Genomic DNA, 24,938 nt, shown 5'->3' with positions numbered 1-24,938 from the left:
CCGGAATCATCGCCGGAAGGGTCAAGCATATCAAGAAAAGCTAGAGGGTGAAGAAGTTGGAGCAAATTCTTCAAGTTCAAGACTTTATCAAGCTCAACTCTAAGATGCAATTCCAAGATGGGCTTGGATTTGACACAAGGGTGGCTCCACCATACACTTCTACGAGTTTCGATTCTTGGAAATCAAGAATCGAAAATTTTCTTATGATGGAGATAGAGCAATGGTTTGCTCTAATGGAAGGCTTCAAGACTCCAAGAAATTCAAAGGGTAAAGTTCTCAAGAGGAGCAAGTGGAGCCAAGAGCAAGTCCAAAGGTGCGAGGCTAATGACAAAGTGACCAAGCTTTTGGTCAATTTATTGCCAAGCATCATCCTTTGCAAAATTGGAGAATTTGAAGATGCAAAGGAATTATGGAGCAAATTGGACAAACTTCATAAAGAGATCCCCTCCACTGTACAAGATCATGAAGAATCCAGAGAGGGTGACTCTTTGGAGCAAGATCAAGTGGAGGACTCCGAGGTTGAGAGATGCTCAACCTCCGAAGAAGAGGAAATCCAAGAAGCTTCATCCTCAAGGGAATGCAACGAAGGGAACAAGGAGGGAGCATACTCCTTGTTTCATGTTCAAGATGATGAAGCCTCCACCTCTAGGATTGAGGGGGAGCAATCCTTGGTGACGCCGGATCAAGAAGAAGGAGAAGCTTCTACATCCGGGTCAAGTGAAGAAGAAGAAGATGGTGCCACCTCCGAAATTCAAGAAATATCAAATGGAGGAGCAAGTGCCATCCCTACACAAGAAGGTATAAACATTTCAATTAATAATAAAAATCATATCATATGTTTTGAGTGTAGGGAAAGTGGGCACTACAAGAGCAAGTGTCCCAACTTGGCCAAGAAGAAGGGTCAAGTGACGCAAAAGGGCAAGGAGAAGCCCGAGGAGACCATTCCCGGAACAAAGAAGAGCAAGGAGCATATCATATGCTTCTCTTGCAATCAAAAGGGGCATTATCGGAGTCAATGCCCTAAGGGGAAGAAGATGGTCAAGGCTCAAGGAGGAAGCTCAAGTCAAGGGGGAGCCTCTAAGGTAAAAAGGAAGGTAACATTTATTGAGCCTACCCCTTTACATTATGGTAAAAAGCATGATAGTTCTAACTTTTATCATTTTAATGCAATTTACCATAAGAATAGGAAGCATGAGGGCTTTAAGGAAAAGCATGTGGCCCTACATGCCAAAACTACTACATCTAAGGCTAGGAATGTAGGTAAAAGTCTAGGCAAGAACTCTAAGGATTGTAGCTACAAGCCTAGAAACAAAAATGCTCATGAACTAAATGGAAAAACAAAAACTAAGGACTTAGTGATGGAAAATCAAGTCTTGAGGTCAAGACTTGATAAAATGGAAAAGACCCTAAAAAGGATGGAAAATATCCTATTAGGGCAAAAAGAGCATAACCTAGGTTTAGGGGTACAAAAGCCATCCAATGGCCATAGAGGTTTGGGATACAAACCAAAAGCTAAGAAGGATGTGCCCTCTTACCATAGAGTTCCATATAGTTATGGAACAAACCCTAGGTCTAGTGGTCAAGCCAAAAATACTAGGGAAGTCATCCCTAAGAGTATTTTTGCAATAAATGTGACTAAGGCTTCTAAGAAGTCTAAGAAAGTCACAAACAAGGTCACAAGGGAGGCTATCCCTAGAGTTGACCTAGAAAGTGTGACCAAGGTCTCCAAGAAGCCAAACAAGGTCACTAGGAAGGTATCTAGGGAAGTTATCCCTAGTGAGTATCTAGAGCATCCAAGGAGCACCAATAGGTGTTGGGTTCCTAGGAGCATCTTCTCTACCCCATAGATGGGTTAGAGAGTGTCAACTCTGATTAGAAGGGTAGTTAACCCAACTTTGAGGAAATTGACACTCAAGGAGCATTTTCAAAGTTTTTTTTAACCTTTGAAAATGAAATGGAATTATTATTTACTCCTTGAAAGAGTAAAATGTGCCTAATGATGGAAAATTGATTTAATCTTAAAAGGCACATATTGGGAAATTCATAAGAGCTACCAAGTTGGGATTTTGGTATGCTCTTAGAAAATTAAAGGAAATTGAAGCCTTATGTTGAAGTGCTACTCTTGTGGAAAAATGAAATATGCCAACATTTGAGGATATGCTTAATTTCGACTGGCATAAATTAATCAAGGGAATTAGAAATGTCAATTTAGGCTTTGACATTTTCTTGAAGCACTTTAGGGCAATCTAGGTTTAAGTTGTAAGTTTAGCTAAGGTTTTAAGGATACTTAGACAGTTAATCTAGGTATATTTTATTTATGCTAAATCTTGCCATGATTGTTTGCCCATCATATGTCATGACATCATGTCTATTTTTGCGTTCATGTTTTATTATGAAAAATCCAAAAATACCATGTCATGACATTCATACATCATGTAATTATAGGATATTTTCTTTTGAAAATTATTTCTTTTTTATGTATGTCATAACATTATCATGCATTAAGTTTAATTCCTTGTAATTAAGGACAAAAGGCATTTAACAACACTTATTAACAAGTGACATCCTAGGTGGGTGTCTAATATCTCCAAAATACCTAGATAGATATGCATGATCCCTAGATTAGGGCAAAACCAAAATCTACATCTCACAAAGACCTATAAGATGACTTGTATGTGTTTTAGTGCACATTAGATACAAGTGAGATGTTAGGATGATGAACAAAACTCAAGATGTTGATTTAGTGCATTCTTTTGAGTTTTAGGTTCATCAAAACACATAGATATGTGTTTTCCCATCATTGGGAAAGCTAATGTATAAGTCATGTGCATTATGCCCAAGGAACATGGTGGGATATTGGTTTTGAAAAAGTTTTCAAAATGATTTTGGAAAACCTTGGTGAAGGCTATCTTTTGATAGTAATCACCATTGAATAGTTAGACACAAACTTGAAGAAAACACTAAAGTTTTTACAAGTTTTCAAGTTTGTGTCAATCTTTGAAAAGATGATGTATTTTCATATAAAACTATTTTTCCTTGATAATATATGCCCTAAACAATGTCTACACGAAATTTCATAATTTTTGGATTTTTGTAGAATTTTCTAGGGGTTTCTGAAGTTGACTGAAATGGAATTTCAGCAACTATCAGAGCTCCGATCGATCCATGGATCGATTGGAGTGCCTGAATCGATCCATGGATCGATTCAGAAGGCAAATCTCGCGAGCAGTAGCTCGCTGGATCGATCAGCCGATCGATCCAGGTATTCTGAATCGATCAGTGAATCGATTCAGAAAGGTTCAATCGATTGGAACCCAACTCCAATCGATCCAAGTTGCTGATTTTGGCTGGGAAAGCCTGATTTCAGCACTTTGAACCTATTTTAGTCTAGGTAATCATTCCAAACCCTTAAAATACATTTGTATACATAAAAAGGGTGTGTTCGTGTTGAAAACAAGGATGGAATGGTTAAGGAAGACTTCATTGAAGTTTAGGTTGAGGTTTGTTTCAAATTTTGAACATTTGAACCTCAAAACTTCTAAATCTGGGTTTCCTAAAGGTTTAGGGATTCCAAGTCATTGTTGGTGCAATGACAGAAGTTACCACCATGTCTTTAGGGGGAGGGACTCTTTAAAGACATGAAAATTATTTTTCATAAACCTTGGAAGGTGGTTAACCTTCTGTTAAGAGAATGCTCATGGATGAGCAGTTGAACTGGAAATGGGGAGTGGATATCCTCATTATTTCAAGTGGGAACTCAAGATGTTAGAAAATGCTCAAGGTTGGGTATTTGTCTACATTGAGGAAGAAGTTAAGGATAAATGAAGGGTATGGGACCTTCATTATTGTGTTGATCACAATGAGTGAAGTTGTGATCACGATGAGCAACTCTTCAGGGGGAGAGTCTTCAACAGATGAAGTTGTTGAAGTGTGCCCAAAATTGGAGCATAGGTTGATGTGTGTCCAAAGACGGGTTGATGTGTTTTATTAGTAGGGGGTTGATGTGTGCCAATATGGGGAGAATGAATGGAAGTAAGTTAGGTTTTCATCCCCTAGAGGGAGTTTGCCCTCTTAGGGGGAGAGTGAAAAGCTTAACTTATGTGTTCATTACCTAGTGGCATGAAGAAGGAGGCTATAGGATTAGCCTAACTTACATGTGGGATTGTAAGTGTTATTGTGGTATTGTCAAACATCAAAAAGGGGGAGATTGTTGGTGCAAAATCCCTCAGGTCAAGGTTGACCTGATTAACCAAGCTGAGTCTTGGTTTGGGTTTAGATGTTTGACAATAAGATATTGATCGAAGAAGAGTCAAGTAGGTCAAGATTGACCGGATACTTGACTGGGAAGTCCTAACTGTCAAGTTAGGCAGAAGGAAGTCCTAGTGAGTGAAGCTAGGCAGATGGAAAACCCTAGTGAGTAGAGCTAGGTGAAAGTCCTGGTGAGTGAAGCCAGGCAAGGAAGGAAATCCAGATGGATCAAGGATGATCGGACATCTGGTGTTGGGAAGTCCAAGTAGGTCAAAGGATTGACTGGATACTTGGCAAGGAAGGAAATCCAGATGGATCAAGGATGATCGGACATCTGGTGTTGGGAAGTCCAAGTAGGTCAAAGGATTGACTGGATACTTGGCAAGGAAGGAAGTTCAGATGGGTCAAGGTTGACCAGACATCTGGTGGAACTCCAAGTAGGTCAATGGAGTGACCGGATACTTGGCACGACGAGTAAAAGTCCAAGTGGGTCAAAGGGATTGACCGGACACTTGGTGGGGAGTCCTAGCAGGTCAAGGGAGTGACCAGATGCGAGACATGATGTACCAACAGGTCAAGGTTGACCGGATGTTGGTTAGGGAGGATTGGGACTTGGTTTTGGGCAAGAACCAAGTTCTGGATCGATCCGTGGATCGATCCAGGCTGTGGATCGATCAGTGGATCGATCCAGATTCTTCCCAGCGAACAGAAAGCTTCTGGATCGATCCGTGGATCGATCCAGAGGTCCCGATCGATCGGGACGATGCTGCTTCGCGCGATAAGCGCTGGATCGATCCGTGGATCGATCCAGGCGCGTTTCCTGAGCACAGAGGCGCTCTGGATCGATCCGTGGATCGATCCAAAGCCTCCCCGATCGATTCAGAACATTCGAATCGATCGGGATCCGACCGTTGCGTCGGGTTTAAAGCCGCAGGCGAGCGTGGTCTTCGGCATCTCTTCACGAGCTCTTCTCAGATTCATTCCAGCTCCTCCACAGCTCTCTACAAGCACGTGATCGCCAGTTCTTGAAGGTTCTTGGAGGCTTTCCAAGTCAAGAGGCGGATCTATTGCAAGAGGAAGAAGTTAGGGTTAGGGTTTTTACTGCACATCTTGTAAGCTTTTGCTTAACTTGTATTTCCCTTTCTTCTTCTTGTACTGAGAGTCTTGTAGGGCTTCTCCGCCCTTGGTAGTTACCGAAAAGGAGTGTTTCATAGTGGAGGGTGCGTGCGTGGTGTGGATCCTTGGATTAGTCACCTCCTTTGGAGGTGGATACCAAGTAAAATCCTAGTGTTAGCGTTTTGTGTTTGTTTCTGTATTTTCCGCTGCACATCCAAGAAGAAACAAGCAACGCCAAGCAACGAAGCGCACCGAGCGAACGCGACAAGCTATTCACCCCCCCCTCTAGCTACTTTTGGTCCTAACACTAATAATCTATTTTTTAGGATATATATTTACCTCGGACTAACGTTTTCTTGCAGGAAGGAAGCTGCTGGAAATCAAGGTCCGAGCGCCTGGAGGTCCAGGTGCCCGGAGGCAAAAAGTTATCCCCAACGTCGTTGTGCCACGTGGAGTTCACTGGTTGGCTCGGCTACGTTACTCCAAGGCGCCCTGAAGGTTCCAGGTGCCCCAAACCTCCTTTATAAGGAGGGTCAAGGCTGGAGTCAGAACAACAACTCAGAATCCGCTCTCCTGTGCTCTTGCGACGCTGGGAAGCTCCAAAACGCGCTGCTCTTTTAGTTTCTTCCTTTGTCGGTATTGTTTTATTTTTCATTGGTATTCCTGTACTTAGTTTGTAATAATTTCCAAATTGCTAGTGAATTGCCCATCGAAAGTACTCTTGTGTGCGGGCCTTGGAGTAGGAGTCGCCAAAGGCTCCGAACCAGGTAAAAAGGTTCTTGTGTTAGCATTGTTTTGATTTCATCTTTTCCGCTGCGTACTCTCAATTTTTTTTAAATCGCTATTCCCCCCCCCCCCCCCCCCTCTCTAGCGAGACTCACGATCCAACAAATGATATTTTGTAAAAATAAATAAGTAACTTGAAAAATAATGCATGTTCATATAATACAAGTTTTAGAAAGTTCAATAACCTAAATTGCTATTTTAGATATCACAAAGGATAAATTAAAAATATTTCAAAGAAATATGTCCCTAAGAAATACCTAATCAATCCAGTTGGCTAGAACCTATATTAGGTTCCCAAGTCTTATCTAACTTGAACTTTATTTAGACTTAGAGCTTTCAGCAAGAAAATTAAACGTTTAATTTTCTTATGCGGCTTTGTCTAAAAGTGATTGATGATCCAATAACGAAAAAAGTCTAGTGTCTCGCCATAGCCTGGAAGTCAAATATTGAAATAAAATGTTTAATTAACTAACTGATAAAACATAAAAAATTAAAATTAGATAATGCTTTGAATAGTTATTTAATTTTTTTTTTAAATCTTTTTTTTTTTTTTTTTTTTTTGCAAATATGCTTCACTTCTTTAGATTTTTTTTTTAAACTTAGAAATTATTTAAAAAAATTTTACTTAAAATTTCTTTTAAGTTTTTTTTAAATGTATTTTACTTAAATTTTTTTTTGAAATTTTTTTTACCAAAAATTTTTAAAAATTAATTTTTGAAAATTTTCTTTAACCGAATAGATTTTTTCTTTATTAGAAAATGTTTCTAAAAAATTACATTTATATTTTTAGAGCCATCAAACTTGTTCTCAAAATTTCCAAAATCAGAGTTTAGTTAGATTTTTTTTGAAATTTTTTTTTCACTTCGATATTTTTTTTCTATTTAAAATTTTCTTACTTAGAAATTTTTCTGCAACACTTAAAGCTTCTAAAACTACTGAGATTTTTTTCCAACTTTCAAAACTTGATACCATTTTTTTTTTTAAATTAGGATTACCCTTAGATTTTTGTTGGTACTCCATCTGTTATGTGATCAAAGGGGAAGAAGAAAAAGATTAAGTCTAGAGGGAGGTAGCTAAATATTAAATTTTCTACTTTTTGTGCTTTATTGCAAAATTCATTTTTGCTTTAACTTTATTTGTTTTCCCTATCTTAACTTAGGTTGCTCAAATTAAAAAGGGAAAGATTATTGGAACCCCAAGGTTGTTTTGATGTAATCAAACAAGTTAAGTTAGGTCCTGTTGGTTTTTTATCCATGTGTCTAAGTGTGTAGACAGGAAGTCGAGCGGAAGACGCGGCTAGCGAGAAGGACGACACGAGAGAGAACCTACGAGCTCGGTGCGTCTGAGAGACGAGGCACCGCGGAAGAGTACACCGGTGGATGAGAAGAACATGTAAGACGTTCGAGGGACGAGAAGTCGGAGCAGAAGCTTGCTCGAGGATAAGGCCGAAATTGGGTTCGGATGAGCCTTATTTCGGTTGGCCGAAATCACCCAAGTGAGCAGAGCCGGAGTCGGAACGGAAGCCCCGGACCGAGTCAAGCAGCACTGGAACAGAGGGCTCGGATCGAAAAAGTCAACCATGCTGACTTTAACGGTTTGGGCACTCAGAACCCGATTATATTCAGATCGTGTTTGACCGCGATCCGTTACGGAGGGGATAAAGTTTTATCCTCCTCCAGGCGCCTGAAACCCTTCCAGGCGTCTCGACCAAAGCTATAAATATAACCTTGGTCCAAGAAGCTATAATCAACAAGCAATTTCATTTACAACACTTGTACACACTCTAGTTTACATTTAGCTTCTAATTTTTTTTGCTTACACTGCTGTAAAGAGACTTCTCCGTTTAAAGAAGAATTAGTGCATTTCACTTCCTTGGATTAACAACCTTTCCGGTTGTAACCAAGTAAATTCAGGTGTCTCTTTCTTTTTAGTTCATTTTCTATTCTATCTTTATGTAAGTGTTCATTTAAGTCCGAGAAAGATATTTTTTATTTTATGCAGAGCTATTCAACTTTCTTTCTAACCGGCCCAACGATCCCAACAAATTCATCTATAGGAAATTAATATATATTTTATTATAATAAATTTATCATCCTCTAATCAATGCGACATTTGAATAATTGAATTATTTAATATACATATAAAAAAAATGCATCCTTTTATTTCTATTTTTTGGTGAGGTAAAATGGAAAAGTGAATTAAATTTTATGCTTTACTCCCGAAAACTCTTTCTATAAATAAACACACCGTGCGGTGGAAGTTGCATTTGCCCACACAAATTCACGATCCGTTAAAGCAGCCAAAATGTCCTATAAATAAATTATCCTCGCGCATAAAGTCTGGATGAGAATGCCCTCGCACTGAGCGCTATGACGGCGCGTCTTATTTACCGCATAGAACAGTCCACACTGGCCGTACCATGATTGCCTAATTTGGAAAACTCAACCTCGGCTTGCCAGTTTTGGTTCAGTCTTCTTCCCCCTCGCAGTTTTTCTTCTTCCTCCTTCTCCACCTCCTCCTCCCCCTCCTCTCTCTGCCACTCCAACTTTGCTTCTCTTGCTCGACTTCTTACTCACCCTCCTGCTTTTCTCCCGAGATCGATTCGTAGGGGTCGGATTAGGGCTAGGGTTTCATCGCCCTCTCAAAAGTAAGAACAGAGAAAGCGGAAAGCGAAAGAGTGAATCCTGATGGCCCGTCTTCCGGCAGACTCAGACAAGCTCGGGCCTCGTTCCACGGAGACAGCAACGAAGTTGGAGATCGACGATGCATCGGACGATGACGAGCGCCCCCGCATCAAGAAGAGATCCAAGACCACAGTTCCCAATCTCAAGGTTCATGTTCGTTTCTTTCGTTTCCAAAAAGTAAAGTTTAGGGCTCGATTGCAGCAACTTTTCTTTATGGATTTGAAAAAGGGGTGATTTTTTATTCTCCACGAGTGTTAGTTCTGAAATTTTGATATTGTTTGAAGATCGCAGATTGATCTTTGGTATGAACTGAGTGCAGCTTGTGAAGCTCTGTATGCGATTCTAACATGTTGATTTCTTACAGTATGTGGTTGGTAGTGTGCTTGATGATCCCAGCCCTTTGGGACTTCGTCTCAGGAAGAGCCCTTCCTTGGTAGATTTGATTCAGATGAAACTTTCACAGGCAAATGCAGCAGCTGCATCAAGTTTTGGGAGCTTGCAAGCTGGAAATGAGAAAGAACTGAAGTCATCAGTCATCTCTGGTTCGACTCCAGATAAGATGAAAGCCTCCAACTTCCCTATGTCATTATTGAGAATTGGTTCATGGGAGGTGAGGGAGTACGCTGCTAATGATTTTGTTGCTGTTGTTGTCGTTGTTGTTTGTTTCTTAGGATCCGTATATGATTAAGGCTATGTGTTCACTTCACCTAGCATTCTTAGATAGCAATTCACTCGGACCCTAACAATAGAGCAATGCAATGTGTTTTCTTGGACAATTGGCTCAAGAATCACACAAGAGAAGAAAACGGAGAAAACTAGGATGAAGCCCCTTTCACCGAGTATTGGGTGAAAGGGGGCTCGAAAGCATAACACATGATCATGCAAATCTGCACAGATCTTAAAGCCGATTCAAACGAATGATCAACAAGACCTTTAACTTGTGCTTAAGCCTCAGATTAGTCAACTACACATGATTGCTTTTGTTGTATGGGTCATTGTCTATAATTTTTCTCATATTTCTACATGCTTAGATTCTTGACCTGACAACGAATTTAGCTGTTTCAATTTGTTTGGGTAAAAATGACCAATATCTAGTTTCTGGCCTAATGTCCTAGTGGAAGTTCTGCACTTCCTTCTTCTTCTTTAGTAGAAGGATAATAGCATGAAAAACTAAAGTCTAGCAATTTTTGAACAGCGTGTCTCAAAATACGAAGGCGATTTAGTGGCAAAGTGCTACTTTGCAAAACATAAACTTGTTTGGGAAGTTCTTGAAGGTAGCTTGAAGAGCAAGATTGAAATTCAGTGGACAGACATTACTTTTCTCAAGATGGCATGCGCAGAAGATGGGATTGAAAGTTTGGATATAGTGGTAGGATCTATTCAATTGAATTAGATTTGGTTTTTAACTTTTGTTTCTATATCAAACTAATGCATAAGTATTCAGTTGGCGAAGCCACCTCTTTTCTTTCGGGAGACGGATCCTCAACCTCGGAAACATACCTTGTGGCAACCAACACAAGATTTTACTAGTGGGCAGGCCAGCATGTTCAGGTGAAAGTTTTTTTTTTTTCATCAAAACATTTCTCTTCGTTCTTTGGCTGTGCCTCGTGTGGATTTATATGTACTTGTTTTTGATGGAGTTATATACTTTGACAAACTTCACCCTCTAAAATTGCTTCGGTTATCTGACAAAATATTCATGAAATATATGTTTAATTTCCTGACGACCTCAATTCCTTCCTGTAGGAGGCATTTTCTACAATGTTCTTATGGTTTTCTAAGAAAAAACATTGAGAAGATTGCTCATTGTGATCCACGTCTGAATTCTCTTTGGCTGCAACAAGATGTAACTTTAGATCCTCCAAACTTAGAAACACAGCTCTTGTTTTTTGAGGATCAAGATGATTCTGAAAGCCATGATCTCATCGAAAAAGAAGATTACAGAAACGGCTCAAGTTTATCTAATTCTTTCTTCACTGCCACTTCATTGATGTCTAGTAAGAATGAACCGAGGAATTTTGTTGAAAGGAGGCTTAACCATGCCTTGACGGATTCGCCTTTGCCACACTCAGGTATCATCAGTTCCCTTCAACGTTTTTTTTTTCTAGTGTCACAAAAAGGCTACTTAGTGGCTATTATTTTTAGTTCGTTTACATATTTGTTTATTGTGGATGGAATTAGATTGATTATACTGATTTTTTTAGCATGCATAATTGATCTGGTAGGCTTCTTAGGGCATTTTTAATCCAATGTCCGTCGATGCTCTATCAAACAAGAGGCATTCCAAGATGTTACTCTGCATCTTCTAAATGACTTGCAGATCATCGCCACCCCTAAATTGCTCCTTTTCCCATCTCAGGTGTTAACTCTCTTTGCTGTCAGTTCCAGAAAGATGCAGGCACAAACTCAATCCAGGCTTGGCACAAAAATGCCGGTGATGGCTTGCAACAAGATGCTGAGTTTCAAGATGAACTTGAGCACGATGAATTTGTTGATCAAAAGCCATTTATCTCAAGAATCGAATCGTTTGGGGAACTTCTAATGCTTCCTCGAGTAACATCCATTCCCCAGTTCTTTTTCAACATTTCAGAAGATAAGAATGACGATGGATAAATTGTATGATATCCTTCCAACTTGTGCATATTGTTTAGAATCTAGTAACATAAAGTTTGAAGCTGGGTTTGAAAACAAATACTAGGTTGGATTGATGACTGTTGTTTGTAATTATTGTACATAATACCATTATGTTTAAAGGAAAGCCTGTTCTAAAATTGTCAATTGATGACTGCATATCAAACAGAGGAATCCAGGCCAGATGCCAGGTTGAATTGAAGGCCTGTAAAGCTTAATCAATAGGAACCTCAACCTCCATCTTCAACTGAGAGCTGCCAAGAATCTGTATCGAGGAAAAAAAAATGTCATTGCTGCATTCTGCTTGGAATAAAATGACTATTTCTAAGAAACATAATGATAAAAAAGGAATATACTAGAAATAAGTATTTTGTTTACTTTAGTTCATAGAATTGAGTAGCAATAATGATTCTTACATTCTTGTACAAATGTTAATAAAGTTTTTACAATGATAAAATATTTTCAATGAAATATTTTATCAAACATGTGTAGCTTGGACTGTTGCACAATTTCCTTCAGATGCAGCCAATCTGCATTGCCACTCGGCCAATGGAGCCACCAGCCTGTACCTTTCAATTCGACTAGCTCATTTGACCCACTAGATCCACTTGGCTTTATCGGCATGATCAATCCATTTGACTTGCTTGAGTCACCATACTAGATCCGTGCAACCCAACCCCTTTAACTCAACTAGTCTGATCAACCCAAGTGGTACATTCAAGTTGTTCAGCTTGAATTGTCTGACTTGTCTGCCCTGTTAGTTTATCCAACTTGCCAAGCTCTACTAAACCATCTGACTATCTATCTGGCCACTTGGCCCATTTGGTGTCAAACTTGATTGATTTGTGACTAACTCATCCAACCCAACTTGCGCTTCGGGTCAATTTGACCTTATTGGCACACCTAATCCAACTTGCCAAATCAGTGTGCTCCCAGCTCAATTAGCTTGCCTAGCCCTCTTGACTTACTCAGATTGTTCAACCTAAACAACCTGCTCAACTCATTTGACTCATCCAACCCACCCGATTGCCCAGTCCGCCAAAACCACAAAGAATAATGAGAAACTTAATGTAAACAGAAGAAACAGTGTATAACAGTCAAATAACATTAGTTGAATGGCTATCAAGTAACTGATCATACCAACGCAGATTAGTACTACTATTTTACCCAGCTCAATGCACCTTCAATCTGTAAACAGAGACCTAAAGCTCAATTTGTAGTAGAGATACTGAAAGCAGTAGTACATTCGTACCCGCATGAAGTCAGATAGGACAAGAGAGGAGTCCCTTCTATAGCCAGCTTCTTCAAGGACACGCGTTATAACTTCCTGAAATGATATATGGATATATGAGTGAAAAAAAAAAGAATGGAAGAGTAATGGAAGAGTAGGTAACACTTCAGCTTTAAACCGTAAACTACAGCCTATAGAGTGGTATCTATGAGAAAAGAAAAAAATGGAAGAGTATATAACACTTTAGCTTTAGCCCATAAACTACAGCCTAGAGTGATATCCACAATGCATTATGTCAGGACAGAAGTAAAATTAACCGTGCAAAACTATGTTTTTCAACATAAATCTTGTTAAATGCATTATTAGCCAAGATTTCAAGCTAAAGTTTCAATCCCGGACCCAAATGATATTGTATCATGTCAGACAGCAATGATCACAACATATTATTCTAATAAATTATCAAAACTTCTATTTGATAAAGGAAATGTATCCTATATTATTCTGTCAATTATGTTGATAAATATCATATTATGCCGACACTCGACATCTCTTACAATGCTACAACACAAATAAAAACAAATTGAGATAATATTATTTTTTTAGATTGCCTCCATACAATATAATGCTAAAATCATAGTATTTCAGATGAAACACAAAGTCCAAATTTTAATTATGTTTATCTTCTTTTTCTTTTTCATCTCCTTCCTCCTACCTCAAATTCACTTCTGATACCATAAATTGAAACGTCAATATGATATTCAAGTCAAAAGGCTGAAACTACAACAGCGAGCTTGAACCTTGGTGGTTTCTGCAGTAGACAGTGTCAATGGCATCAATGAGGAAAGGAAAGGACTTGTGATGTGGAATTGAAAAAGGAGGGTGAGAAGAATGGGAATAGGGAGAGTCCATCATAGATGGAGTTGCAAAGCTACCATTTGCACCCATAGAAATCCCTTGTGGTCGCAGCTTGTGAAACTGTGTACGCTCACGGAAATGAGGAAGGCGGCTACAGCTTGCATGGCTCACAAAATTGAGGAACACACCTGTATCGTGTCTTGAAGTGTTTTGCGAGCCAATCAAAGGTCAAAACGATAAGTTTTGTCCATCTTGATCAGCACAAAATAAAACTTAAAACCATGTTAATAATTACTATTTGATATTTATCCAAACTGAATCAATTCCCAAATAACATATTACATTCCAGTACTTTGTTGCCTGTTGGAGCATTTATAAAGCAGAAAAGCAATTGTTACAAACAAAAAAAAAGTAAAAGATCAAATAGGCTGTTCTTTGGAGATGATATAGTCGAAGTAACTTATCAGTTCATCATGTGACAATATTTTCTGATTTCCAGAGCATAGTTGTAAAATCTATGTGTTCATCCTCTCAGTTTACTTGTCAACTCGAATGATTTTTCAAGAACCAAGAAGCATATTATCTCTAAATTCACTAAATTGAAGTTGTCCGATTGTCTATAAATAAAGCAACCCACTTTAGAGCATTATACAAAATAAGTTGTGAATAAAACGTATATTTGTTCTTTTTGTTTTGGCAGTGGGAAGATGCTATAAGGACGTCTGTGATCTGTCAGCCTCAAAATTTGACAGGCTGACTTAGTAAAACCAAAACAAACTGATATGAAGCGATAAATAGATTAACTCTACAATATTCATTGTGTTTTGCGAGAAAGGAAGTTTAAGGAATTACCAAAGATCCATATCCAATAACAGAAACAACTTATGTTCTGGACTGTCCAAAAAAAAACGAGTTTGCACATAGTAGAAGAAATTTGGAGGAAACCATAGAAGTGCAAATGCTGAACCACACTCTGTATTAGAGTTTGCAAGGAGTAGAAGAAGATTTGGGGATATCACAGAAGTGCAAATACTGCACCCTATCTATTATTATTAGATGTGTACTCTAAGAAAAAGGAACCTATCAAGTATGCATGCAATTAAGTGTTCCATATGGATCCTTCTCAATCAGCAATTGCTATCAGGATGATGCAGGCATGGGATTTCATGATATGAAAATGATGCACTATGCATAGAGGCTTCCAGGTGAAGGGCATGTCTGTTAGACAGGAACTCCTTCCAAATTCTATCATCATTTTGTTGGCAAGCCAAAGCCAGAAAACACATGTGATTCATTAAAAATTGGCATGTCTGTTACCCAGGAACTCATTCCAAACTTTATCATCATTTTATTGGTCAGTCAAAGCCAGGGAACACCTGTGATACACTAAAAGTTTAAGTATTCATAACGGTCTATTGTTGGGTAGTTTCTTTGTTTGATGGGCGGTTCCCTTGTCTCATGCTTATTAGAGCCAACTAAGATAACGTCCAGTGCAGCCAACAGTTACTAACTATTATTTTTCATTTCTCCCAATGCATTTTCTCATCTTTGCAGCAGTTTAGTATACAGCACATATGATCTCCTCCTATTCTTCCTATCCATCATAGTCTACTCTTTATGAGAAATGTAGCTCTCTGTAACCATTTAATTGGTGTTCTCCTTGAGAATCATTACCTAATTTTATAACAGAGCATCATTCTTCCAAGTGCCTTAAATGCATCTCTTGTCACCTTTAGTCAACATCTCAAGCAAGGCTCACGTCAGATAGTCCAGCAACTATAGTTGTAGTTGTTGGACTTCTTAATTTCTTTAGTTAGGCCAGCAAAATAGCCATGGTGATTAGAGCTTCTCCGTATTCCTTTCTCAGTCCGATTCTAAAACATCAGGTTCAGTCTCAAATTGCACAAGGAATCTCTCGAAATTGCTCAATGACTAATCTGGTAATGCCAATAACTTGAAGGCACACCTGAACCAACTTAGTACTGACTATATATTGGATTTGGAATAACCTTAACTGAATAAATGAAAGAAGCATCTTATAGAAGCACACTATGTCACAATATCTACAGAAACTAAAATCTCACTAAATCACCATTGCTCGGCGGAGAAATACACTACATTCAAGGTTACTGAACTTGCACAAAAATCTTGCTTGTTTCACTTGCCATGAAACTCTTCACGTGCTTGCTTCCTAGGTGCTTGAAGGGCCTCTATTAATTGAAGTGGAAGGAACTTTGATGAAGAGTCTTTAGTTACTTTTTACAAGTAAAGATAATTGTTAATGGTTATAAAAATTCTTATGCAGGAACAATGACAAGACAAATACTATGAGAAGAGAGATGGTGATGTCAACTCTCAGCATTTACTGAAAGGTGATGTCGACTATTAACATTAACCAGCTTACCGAAACTATTTGAAAATATTGCATGTGCAACAAGATGATGTCAAATTAGAACATGTCAAATTAGAACATAAAGCCACCAACTCTATGCACATATAAGGATATCCTAGATATCTATATTAGTATGGTCATTTTGTTGTCACCTGAATCACAGTAAAATAGTTGCAGGAACTTACATAATCTGAAATCACCCAACTCAGAGGTAACTTAAAAGGATGCAGTTTCAATCACTACTCACTGCTTGAATTGTCATAAACAAAATTCAGAGTTTCATGTATTTCAATCTTGATCCTCCAGTTCTTGATTTTGTCAACTCAGAAAACATGGATGTTATATGATATGAAATACTATTTATAATTTAACTGAACATAGCTCTTGAAAGTTAGCAGCTCTTGCCAAAACTAGTGATAGACACTTCTCTTAATTCTGTAGTCATCTTAGAGTGATCAAACTATGACTAAAGCAAACCTACAATCCGTGTAGCAGCAAAGAGAAAGATATAACAAATGCACAAAATTTGTTTAATGCAATAGCTTATTTCAATTCTCATAGAAGACCACATCTAACAGATGAACAAGTATGTTCTCTAAAACAAAACAGGCAAATATAAGCAATAAACAATAAATCTCACCAACCTGCCTCTGCTGCTCGCTAATGAATGATCCTGTTAAGTCTCGTAATACACTCAATATATCATCGAATGTGACTTTCCCATTGGAGTTGAAATCATAGACCTTGAATAAAACTACCCAAAACAAAATGTGATGTTCAACAACAAAGAGAGGCAAAGTGAAAAAAAATGGGAAAGATAAAAAACATAGCGATCACATTCAATTTTTTGCTGGAGGCTAATCCGAGGGCTGAAAGCAGACAGGAACGCGACGAATTCTTTAAAATTTAAGCCATCAAGCATCCTTAACAGCCTCTGAGACAAGCAAAAACTCTAAAGATGAACTTTGCCCAACGAATGAAAGTACAAATCTCTGTAAATCGAATTTTTAATTTCAAATGACCAAATGCAGCTTCTTTTCTTTTCTTTCTTCTCTGAAATGTTTATGTGTTAGCTTAGTTTGTTTGCTAGATTTTATCAAGCTCGTTTTGACAAAGCATTAACCTGGTTGGTCTAAAAAAATAATAATAATATTTAAAGAATAAAAAAACAAATGCATCAAACCTGAGAGAGCGGATTAACTGCGAACTCCGGCACTGACAAGAACTCATCTCCAGTGATGAACCCGCTACTGTTACGATCGAGCTGGCAGAACCTGTGATACAAAGATACAATCTCCTGCTGCGAAACTAAGAATCAAGCAAATAAATAAACAAATATTAACATACTACAAGAAAAAACAACAGAGCGCGAAGCTTGACAGAGGAATCGATCAAAGGGGCACATCGGGAGACTCACAGGCGTGATTGCAATGCTCCTGGACCTCTTCGATGTCGTATTGGGTGAGCATGGAGGAAGTATTGCCCATCGGTAAGGCGAATTGTGTGAGATTGAATCGGGTACCAAAAATCTCGCAAACCCTTGTGGCCTTATCCCTCTCTCAATGGCGCTCTAGATCCAACCAAGAAGGTGGCGTTTTATATTTTGTTTGTTTAACTTTTATTTCCCTGAAAAAGGTTTCGATTTATCTTTCACCAATTTTATATTTATGAAAATATGTTATTTGTCCAAAATACCCCCTCAGCCAATTACCCATCCGAACCACTCCCAATAACCCGAACCACTTTCGCCGACCGCGATCTGAAGGTTTTCCACTCTACTATTTCTCACCCATCGAAAGCCTTCTGGATCACAACCCCTGACCTGTTCTTAAATTAAGGGTTATTCATAAGGAATGAAATCCTCTATACCATCTTTTTTAATCCATTCTTGGACTAAAAAAGATAGATTGGTGTAGATGAAATCCTCTGGTCCCGTCTATCTTAGTCCACTTTTGACCCAGAAATAGTAATTGAAGAGATTTAATGGTTATCATCTGTTTAGCAGGTGAGGATCATTGAATCCCTCCAATCACTATAATGGACCATGACCTAGTCCACTAAAAATGGGCCAAAGAATTCTTGTTCGGATTGGTGGGACGCAATGTCCCCCACATGTTAAACAAGTGGGGATCATTGCCTCCCACCAATACAAATACTGGACCAGGGGATGGTCCAGCATTTGCAGATCAGAGGATCCCTTCCCTATTCATAGGGGGCAGGGATCCTCTGGTCCAGGATCCTTGGATCAATGTTGGCCCCCTGCTTATTTATTGGTTGAGTGGGCTGGATCCCACCTGTTAAATAAATAGGGTCCAGTTCATCCGGCCTCTTCTAATCGAGAAAATTCTGGACCAAAAGATCTGACCTCATTTATAGATGGAATTCTATGGATCCTATCTATATAATAAGTAGAGTTCATAAAATCTTATCTATGATATGATCCATCTTCTAAATAGTATTTTACGGTCTAAAGAATCGGTACCCTTTAATCTTCCATTATTCAAAGCCTTGCGTCTTCAATACCCAGAACCCTAATCGTCCTTGCCTCTTGCTCTAACCCTGTCGTCCTTTACAAACCCTAGTCTCATGACAAGTCAAAACCCCTTTTGACTCGGTGAATTTTAATCAAAATTCACTGAGCCAGCATCAACCTCAATGCATTCTTAGGAGCTTTTTGAAATAAATATGTTAAATGTTTCAAAATCTCACTCTCTTACAATTATGAGTTTTTATCAAAATTTATTTATGATCTTTGTCCAATCAGAATCCACTCAAATCAAATTCAATGCTTTCAAACTATGATTACGCACCTAGATATACATTTGTGAGTTTTTAAAAAAATGATTCAACCTTGTATTAATTTAATACAAATTATTATTGAAGTTAAATTATCCAATTCACTAGCCATACGGCAGGTCAAGTATATGGTTTACTACGGACTAATTTAATTTAAGTAAAAGAAATATCGTTCATCCAAAATGGTCTAATATCAGCGGCTCCGTAAAAAATAAAAATAGATAAATTACTAGACCAATTTAATAAACTTTGATAAGTTAGCTTTTTAGCAAACTTGGAAAGAGAAAATGATTAGGATAGGGGGAGTGAGAGTATATTAACTATTAATGAATGAATGTGATTGAATGAATTAGTAAATGAGGTGGGTCAGAATATGTAAGTAGGGCTAGTTTTATAGACTTATAAAATGAATGGAACAAGCATATCAGACAACATCTTGAAGGTTTAAATCACCCAATTGTTATGCTAGCGAGCTTGACTAGGTAAGTCAAATAAGCCGAGTGAATTAAAGATTTGAGTGATTAGAAAAGTTATGTATAACATTTTCAGGGAACCTATCGTTTGAGCAAATCTAAGAGTTTTAATAAGTTGAATCAATCTAGCAAATTAAGTTAATCAAAATTTTACTTATGATCAATTTACTCTTTCACTTTCTCTAAATTTATAATGGAACGAGAGAAAAAAAAAACAAAAGATACTCATTCTTCTTAAATAGTTTCCCATTTTCTATTGCTGCTTATGACCACTAAAGTATTTTTAAATAAATTGATTATATTTTTAGCATGTTTCATCGGACTCCATGGCCCAATGGATAAGGCGCTGGTCTACGGAACCAGAGATTCTGGGTTCGATCCCCAGTGGAGTCGTTTTTCATAGATTAAATGAGATTTTGTTGTTTTAGAAAAAGACCGACCTTGTTCTTCTTTATCAAGAAAATAAACTACTACCAATTTGATTAGTAATACATCAGAAAATAAAACTGCTTTTAATCCGTTAATCATTTTTTTTCATTCTACTCCCATCAATCTCATATAAGTATAATGATTCGTTTAAGTCTATATGGTTATTCTCCACTCTGATTCAACCTTAAACATGATCATTTAATTATGAAACTAAAAACTAATGTATTGTTAATAAATACTTTCAAATCACAACCATGCTTGAACTAGTTGCCTACTGTTGCAGTTTTTCCAATGGAACCAGCTGAAAACTAATTCGACTGGAAAGCTTCCATTCGTGCAGTTTATAAAACATGATCAGAATCCCAATCCACTAAACTAGTACCACTACAGAAGTTCTAAGTGATATCCGACAAGGTTCAGTCATTAGGGGCACACAACTTCAACATTATCACACACTAATCCTGCCATGTCTCAAATCCCTCCAGATAATAGAGTTTCAAATTTTAATGCCCAACTGTGGTAAAGAGTGGCGTTAGAATTAGCTAAACCAGAGCAATGCTGCTTTCACCACCAGGCGGCTTGCGGACTCCACCAAAATAGTCCCGTGAAGCAGCCTTTCCGTCGGCAAAGATGTCACTTCCACTCATTTCTTTAAGCTTTGCCTCACTCAGCGGCTTCTCAGCTGAACCTGGGGGTGCATCTTCTTTGAATATGTCATTGCCGGTCAACTCTTGAAACTTCTGTGTGTGGATCTTCTTGGTTTCTTTGATGACGCCTTCATCACTGAAGGTGATGTGGCTAGGGCCTCCTGCTGGCTATTAGTTCAAAAAAAAAAGCAAGGATTATTTTGCATAGCTAGGATAAGTAATTTGCATTACTATATATAATATCCATTAATGCGATAAGAAGAAGCTTTCTAGTGAAAGATTCCCAGGCAAAGTTAAACTGTTAAAAACGTTGGCAGGAAAAAAAAAATCTGAATATGACCACGAGAAGTGGAAAAGAACGAGACATGAAATGCCTAAAGTAGAACAGAGCTAGCTGGTGCATAGGCCCCTACAGATGTGACGATAATATCGAATAATAGGTGAAAATGTTACTCTTTCCTACCCTTAAAAAATATGGAGCAGTTTTACAAGGTTTGTAAAACCAGATTTCTGCTGAAAAAGAAAAGGGGGATGAGTTGAAATGATTTCACTCACATTGGATACTTTAACAGATGTATGTAGGTTTCGAGGCTGTGGAAGCGCAAAATCCAAGTTCCCTTTGAGTTCCAGATTCCTAGCAGCTAAAGGCCTAGCTGGAACCTCAGGGGGCGGACCAAATATGTCATTTCCACTAAGTTCTTTAGACTTTGCTTCAGAGAGTTGCTTCTTGACTTTAGTATCTAATTCATTCTCAGTGGTTCCACTTAGCTCTCGCTGCTTTGCAACCTCGGCAATTGATGTAGGTTTCTTTGGAGAAACTTTCTCTTCAGTGCTAAATGAGATTTGGCTAATCGCATTAACTGCTTGCTGATAGACAATTAAAGAAGTTATTTGATATAACCGCCATAAACAACCTCAAAATCATGATCTAAACTAATGAAAGTATATTTGAGTTAGCAAAATTACTTAAAGCTTGGGGGAAACCAATTGTATTAGAATTGATGAATAAATGCAAACCAGGTATGTGATTGCACAGTCATAATTGCCCGATTAAGTAACTTTCTTTCAGTTCAGTGAAATGAGAAAAAGAAAATGAGTAAAGTGTGTCACCAACAATGGTTTATTGTCATGAAACTTTTGGATCCTAGTAAATCAAGAGTAGTTACCTGACAAATTCGAACAGTGGTCTTATTATTAGGATTTGGGACAGCATTACCAGATTCTATCACCTCGTTCTCATTGTCCACTGCAAATATGCCACTACCAGTCATTTCTCTCATTTTTGAGCTGGAACAGGGTTTCCTAAAAGAAATAAGGGTCATCAGCTTGCAGACAGACTAAAAAAAAGAGAGGAAAATTTCAAAATATTTCTGTTAGAACATGTGTACGCCAACATCCAAGGTAAAATCGTACTGAGAAGGATTCTATACTTGTTAAGGATCCAGCACTGATTCTATACTTTAGTACGTGCAAGAAAAAATTTGACTACAATTATGGACTTCTTTCTCAAGAGAATATTTTTTGAAGTTTGAATTCTATCATGATGTGATTTATATAGCATTTAAGAACCAGATGATAATTTTGATGTTAGTCCCAGCCATTTTTCTAAATTTCTCCATATTTCTTCAGTGTCATTGTTTTATTTAAGAATCTTTGATTTGTTACATCTACATCTCTTCACATAGAACCTTTCACAGAGGCTATCATATGTGTGGCCCAAAAGTTTGTCCCCCGACAGTTTCTTCACCTGCCCTGGAACAATTTGATTAAATTTAAACCGAAGTTGAAGCACATTTTGAAAGGTTAACTAAATTGGTGATATACTGAAAGGATAATATCAAATGAAATCTTGAAGCGATGCAATAACCAAGCAACAAATATATGTTAATAAAGGAAGACAAGTTGCATGGTTCTTAATTGGTCAAAGAACTTCGCAAGATCACACAATAGAGTACTTCTTTATGCATTGTTATCACAGTTCACAGGAATAAAGTGACGGAAGATATGGGGTAGTAAACAATCTCCGTCACAGACTACAAGCCGCACCAGAGACATGACTATGAATAATAAGATTTTATAAACTACCTAGCTCAAAATGTAGTTCTTCTTTGTAATTTGCATATTAGCCTAATCAGCGCTAACTCTTTACCTTATTGGCTCGATACTATTCCCAACCTCTTGTTGTTGTTACTTATCACAAGCCTATGTATTCCACTTGCATAAAATTAGGAATATAGCTCAATACTATTCCGCTGAAAATTCACGTGGTGTCAGAGTTATAAACTCTCTCGTCAATGCTCGAAGTCATCAGGCATCAAAGGTGGAGGTTGCAGCACAAATTGTGACCTCCCCTCTTTCCTCCCCTTGGATTGGCATTTTCGGTCACTATTTGAGTCCTTGACATTCCGCACCATCTCAATTTATCCTCCATAGCGTCCCTGCTTAGTAAAATTTCTTCTCAGCTGAATCTACCAACCTGTAGTCACATGTCTAGGCATGAAGTGTGGAGGTGAGTAGTCCAAATCATGTCAGGCATGCCAATTTTCTTATGAATCATTGACAATGAATGGATAGGCTACCCAATTTTCTTATGAATCATTGACAATGAAAGGATTGGCTACCCACTTTGAACATCCATCAGAGTGCAAAAATTTTTCTTTCTCGAACACATACAAAGTTAGTTGGCGCTATGCCTACAACATCACTAAATGTCAGGGATCTAAGGCTACTGGATAAGCTCGCAACAGCGTGGCTCTGTTCCAACAAGCTTGCTAACTTACCTCACTTGCAGATATATTGATATGGTCCAGCAAGCTTACTACTGCATTTGCACCTTCATGGTTTCTTCAATGAATCATTGCTGCACCTCCAGCAATCCGAGAGGCATGCTTAACCCACTTGATCTATGTTTCAACACCCTTGCAACTTCAGAAGCTACCGCATCTTCATTTTGAGGGAGGGAATTGGAAATATATTAATTTTTAATGCATTTCCTCAATAAGCTTGATTCATCCACATTCCTATTTTATTATCTTGATATTATTCATTACCATATATTGTTAATCGCTACAATAAGCCTATCAATGTGCTCTACTTATATAGAATACAAATATCCTTTGAAAATTTTATTCTTCACAGATTTATCCACTTATATGTTTATCCCTTGAAAATGTTTAAATCAACCAAAGAAATTGTATAACAAAATTCATTGGGAGATTTTTCAAAACGAAAGAAACCATTTTGAAAATCGGAAAAATAGTGGGAAGGAAAGGAACGGGGAGGAAAAGGTCGCGGCTGAGATTCAAAAACCAACCAAATCCCTAATGCAGCATAAAGAACAGTAAATACCACTCGACAAAAAGAAGGTGCCACCACTAAGAGCACATTTCGTGCTGAATCAATATCCCTAATGAAAAAAAAAAAAAATCAATCTTGCGATCAGATCCGAGGCGCATCGAAAGAAGAGAAACCAACATTTCTCTTTCGCTCAAAAGAGCAAAAGAAGCGACATTTTCGCAAGCGAGTAAAACGGTGTGGTCCACCTAGAAACAAAGATTCGCGAAAACCCTAGCCAACCATCAAGATCTCTCACCTCTTGTTCACGCTCTCCTCCTCCTCCGCGGACAACTGCGCCCCGAACATGACTGGGCTGATCCCTCCCGCCGGCTACGACAAGAATAATGAAGGTGAAATCCGATCCATCAAAGGCACCAAAACACAGACAGAGGGGCATTTTGGTTGGCTTTTTTTTTACCTTCAAAGTTCGCCGGTTAGCCGACATCGACTGATCGGCAGCTGGCACAGGCGTCTCCGACCACGTGAGAAGATCGGAAGTGGAGGTGTGTGACTTCCTCACCGGCGTGTTCTGATCCATTCCGATTCCACCGCTTCCCCTTCTCGATTGAACAAGGGAGCGTACTAGCAGCAGTTGAAAGAAGAAAAAGGAAGGCGGAAGCGAGCTCGATGCCTGCTTTTTTTAAAGGCATTTTGTTTTATCGATATGGATCGGGTCACCGGGAGGTGCTCTCTAAAGCACATGTGTGATCCCTACTGTCGTTAATTTTGAAAATTGGTAGCCAGCAAGTCTTGTCGGTAGACTCACTCAATGGTGACGGTATCGTAAAGGACAACAAAGTCGACTTTTCGGCACGTGACATCACATGGTAAGTTGGCATTCAGTAGACTGTCTCTCTCATGGCTTTTTTTTTTTTTCAAATTTTGTTCAGGAATTTTCAGTTTTGCCACTCTTGCAGTGTCCGTCAAATATTTTATTATTCAAATACGTATTAAATAACACCCAAAATATAAATGTGATTCGCTGTCATCATCCATCAGGGTCCAGCCTTTTTTTGTTAAGGTAACTATTATCTTAGAATAATATCTTTGGATTCATCTATTGATTTATAAATATATTTCAATATTTTTTGTACGGATCGTTAAGAATCAAACAAAATCAAATGATTTATGAAGAGAATAAATATCAGGGATAACAGAATACTTTTCACATCGATAAAAAAAATGTTGTCGAGCACGTTAAATGATAAATAGAAGGGTGCTTTTTTAATATTAAAATCATCAAAAGTTGCTTTTTGAATCTATAAAAAAATAATTAAAAATAAGAAACAAAAATGTATCTTTTAAGAAGAGCAT

The 24,938-nt window shown here is 38.1% G+C and overlaps 3 protein-coding genes and 1 non-coding gene across 5 annotated transcripts; 2 read left to right on the top strand and 2 right to left on the bottom strand.

Annotated features, from left to right (window-relative positions):
- The first annotated feature begins 8,518 nt into the window (after window positions 1–8,518).
- On the top strand, window positions 8,519–11,595 carry LOC121983618. The gene is made up of 6 exons (XM_042536354.1): window positions 8,519–8,981; window positions 9,199–9,444; window positions 10,030–10,203; window positions 10,279–10,385; window positions 10,581–10,906; window positions 11,194–11,595. Exons 1-6 carry the CDS (start codon window positions 8,838–8,840, stop codon window positions 11,445–11,447), a joined length of 1,251 nt encoding a protein of 416 aa, XP_042392288.1. The 5' UTR covers window positions 8,519–8,837; the 3' UTR covers window positions 11,448–11,595.
- LOC121983634 (calcineurin subunit B-like) lies at window positions 11,435–17,559 on the bottom strand. Of its 2 annotated transcripts, none has more exons than XM_042536355.1 (6): window positions 17,361–17,559; window positions 17,127–17,251; window positions 16,781–16,877; window positions 16,588–16,697; window positions 12,606–12,792; window positions 11,435–11,730 (listed from the first exon to the last, which is right to left on the bottom strand). In XM_042536355.1, the coding sequence occupies exons 1-5, from the start codon at window positions 17,428–17,430 to the stop codon at window positions 12,649–12,651; spliced, it is 546 nt and encodes a 181-aa protein (XP_042392289.1). In that variant the 5' UTR covers window positions 17,431–17,559; the 3' UTR covers window positions 11,435–11,730; window positions 12,606–12,648. The 2 variants fall into 2 exon arrangements, with proteins under 2 accessions (XP_042392289.1, XP_042392290.1); XM_042536356.1 differs by having other exon boundaries at window positions 12,718–12,792; window positions 17,361–17,556.
- Window positions 17,560–19,532: 1,973 nt separating this feature from the next.
- On the top strand, window positions 19,533–19,605 carry TRNAR-ACG. Its single transcript has one exon. It is a non-coding gene; the product is annotated as a tRNA-Arg (tRNA).
- Window positions 19,606–19,981: 376 nt separating this feature from the next.
- Window positions 19,982–24,256, bottom strand: LOC121983602. Its single transcript, XM_042536353.1, has 5 exons — window positions 24,043–24,256; window positions 23,881–23,954; window positions 21,455–21,590; window positions 20,844–21,155; window positions 19,982–20,456 (listed from the first exon to the last, which is right to left on the bottom strand). The coding sequence occupies exons 1-5, from the start codon at window positions 24,160–24,162 to the stop codon at window positions 20,184–20,186; spliced, it is 915 nt and encodes a 304-aa protein (XP_042392287.1). The 5' UTR covers window positions 24,163–24,256; the 3' UTR covers window positions 19,982–20,183.
- Between the last annotated feature and the right edge of the window lie 682 nt (window positions 24,257–24,938).

The sequence above is a fragment of the Zingiber officinale genome, chromosome 1B (assembly GCF_018446385.1).
Source record: "Zingiber officinale cultivar Zhangliang chromosome 1B, Zo_v1.1, whole genome shotgun sequence".
Classification (NCBI taxonomy): Eukaryota; Viridiplantae; Streptophyta; class Magnoliopsida; order Zingiberales; family Zingiberaceae; genus Zingiber; species Zingiber officinale.
The sequence above is the reverse complement of the archived record's forward strand: the minus strand, read 5'-3'. Positions and strand labels throughout refer to the sequence as shown.

Coding starts and splice junctions, on each gene's coding strand:
- LOC121983618 (XM_042536354.1), top strand. CDS start 8,838: ATGGCCCGTCTTCCGGCAGACTCAGACAAGCTCGGGCCTCGTTCCACG. Junction 8,982..9,198: donor CCACAGTTCCCAATCTCAAG/GTTCATGTTCGT, acceptor GATTTCTTACAG/TATGTGGTTGGTAGTGTGCT. Junction 10,386..10,580: donor GGGCAGGCCAGCATGTTCAG/GTGAAAGTTTTT, acceptor TCCTTCCTGTAG/GAGGCATTTTCTACAATGTT.
- LOC121983634 (XM_042536355.1), bottom strand. CDS start 17,430: ATGGGCAATACTTCCTCCATGCTCACCCAATACGACATCGAAGAGGTC. Junction 17,252..17,360: donor GGAGCATTGCAATCACGCCT/GTGAGTCTCCCG, acceptor CTTGATTCTTAG/TTTCGCAGCAGGAGATTGTA. Junction 16,698..16,780: donor CCTCCAGCAAAAAATTGAAT/GTGATCGCTATG, acceptor TGTTTTGGGTAG/TTTTATTCAAGGTCTATGAT.
- LOC121983602 (XM_042536353.1), bottom strand. CDS start 24,162: ATGGATCAGAACACGCCGGTGAGGAAGTCACACACCTCCACTTCCGAT. Junction 23,955..24,042: donor CTAACCGGCGAACTTTGAAG/GTAAAAAAAAAG, acceptor TTCTTGTCGTAG/CCGGCGGGAGGGATCAGCCC. Junction 21,591..23,880: donor GAGGAGAGCGTGAACAAGAG/GTGAGAGATCTT, acceptor TATTTCTTTTAG/GAAACCCTGTTCCAGCTCAA.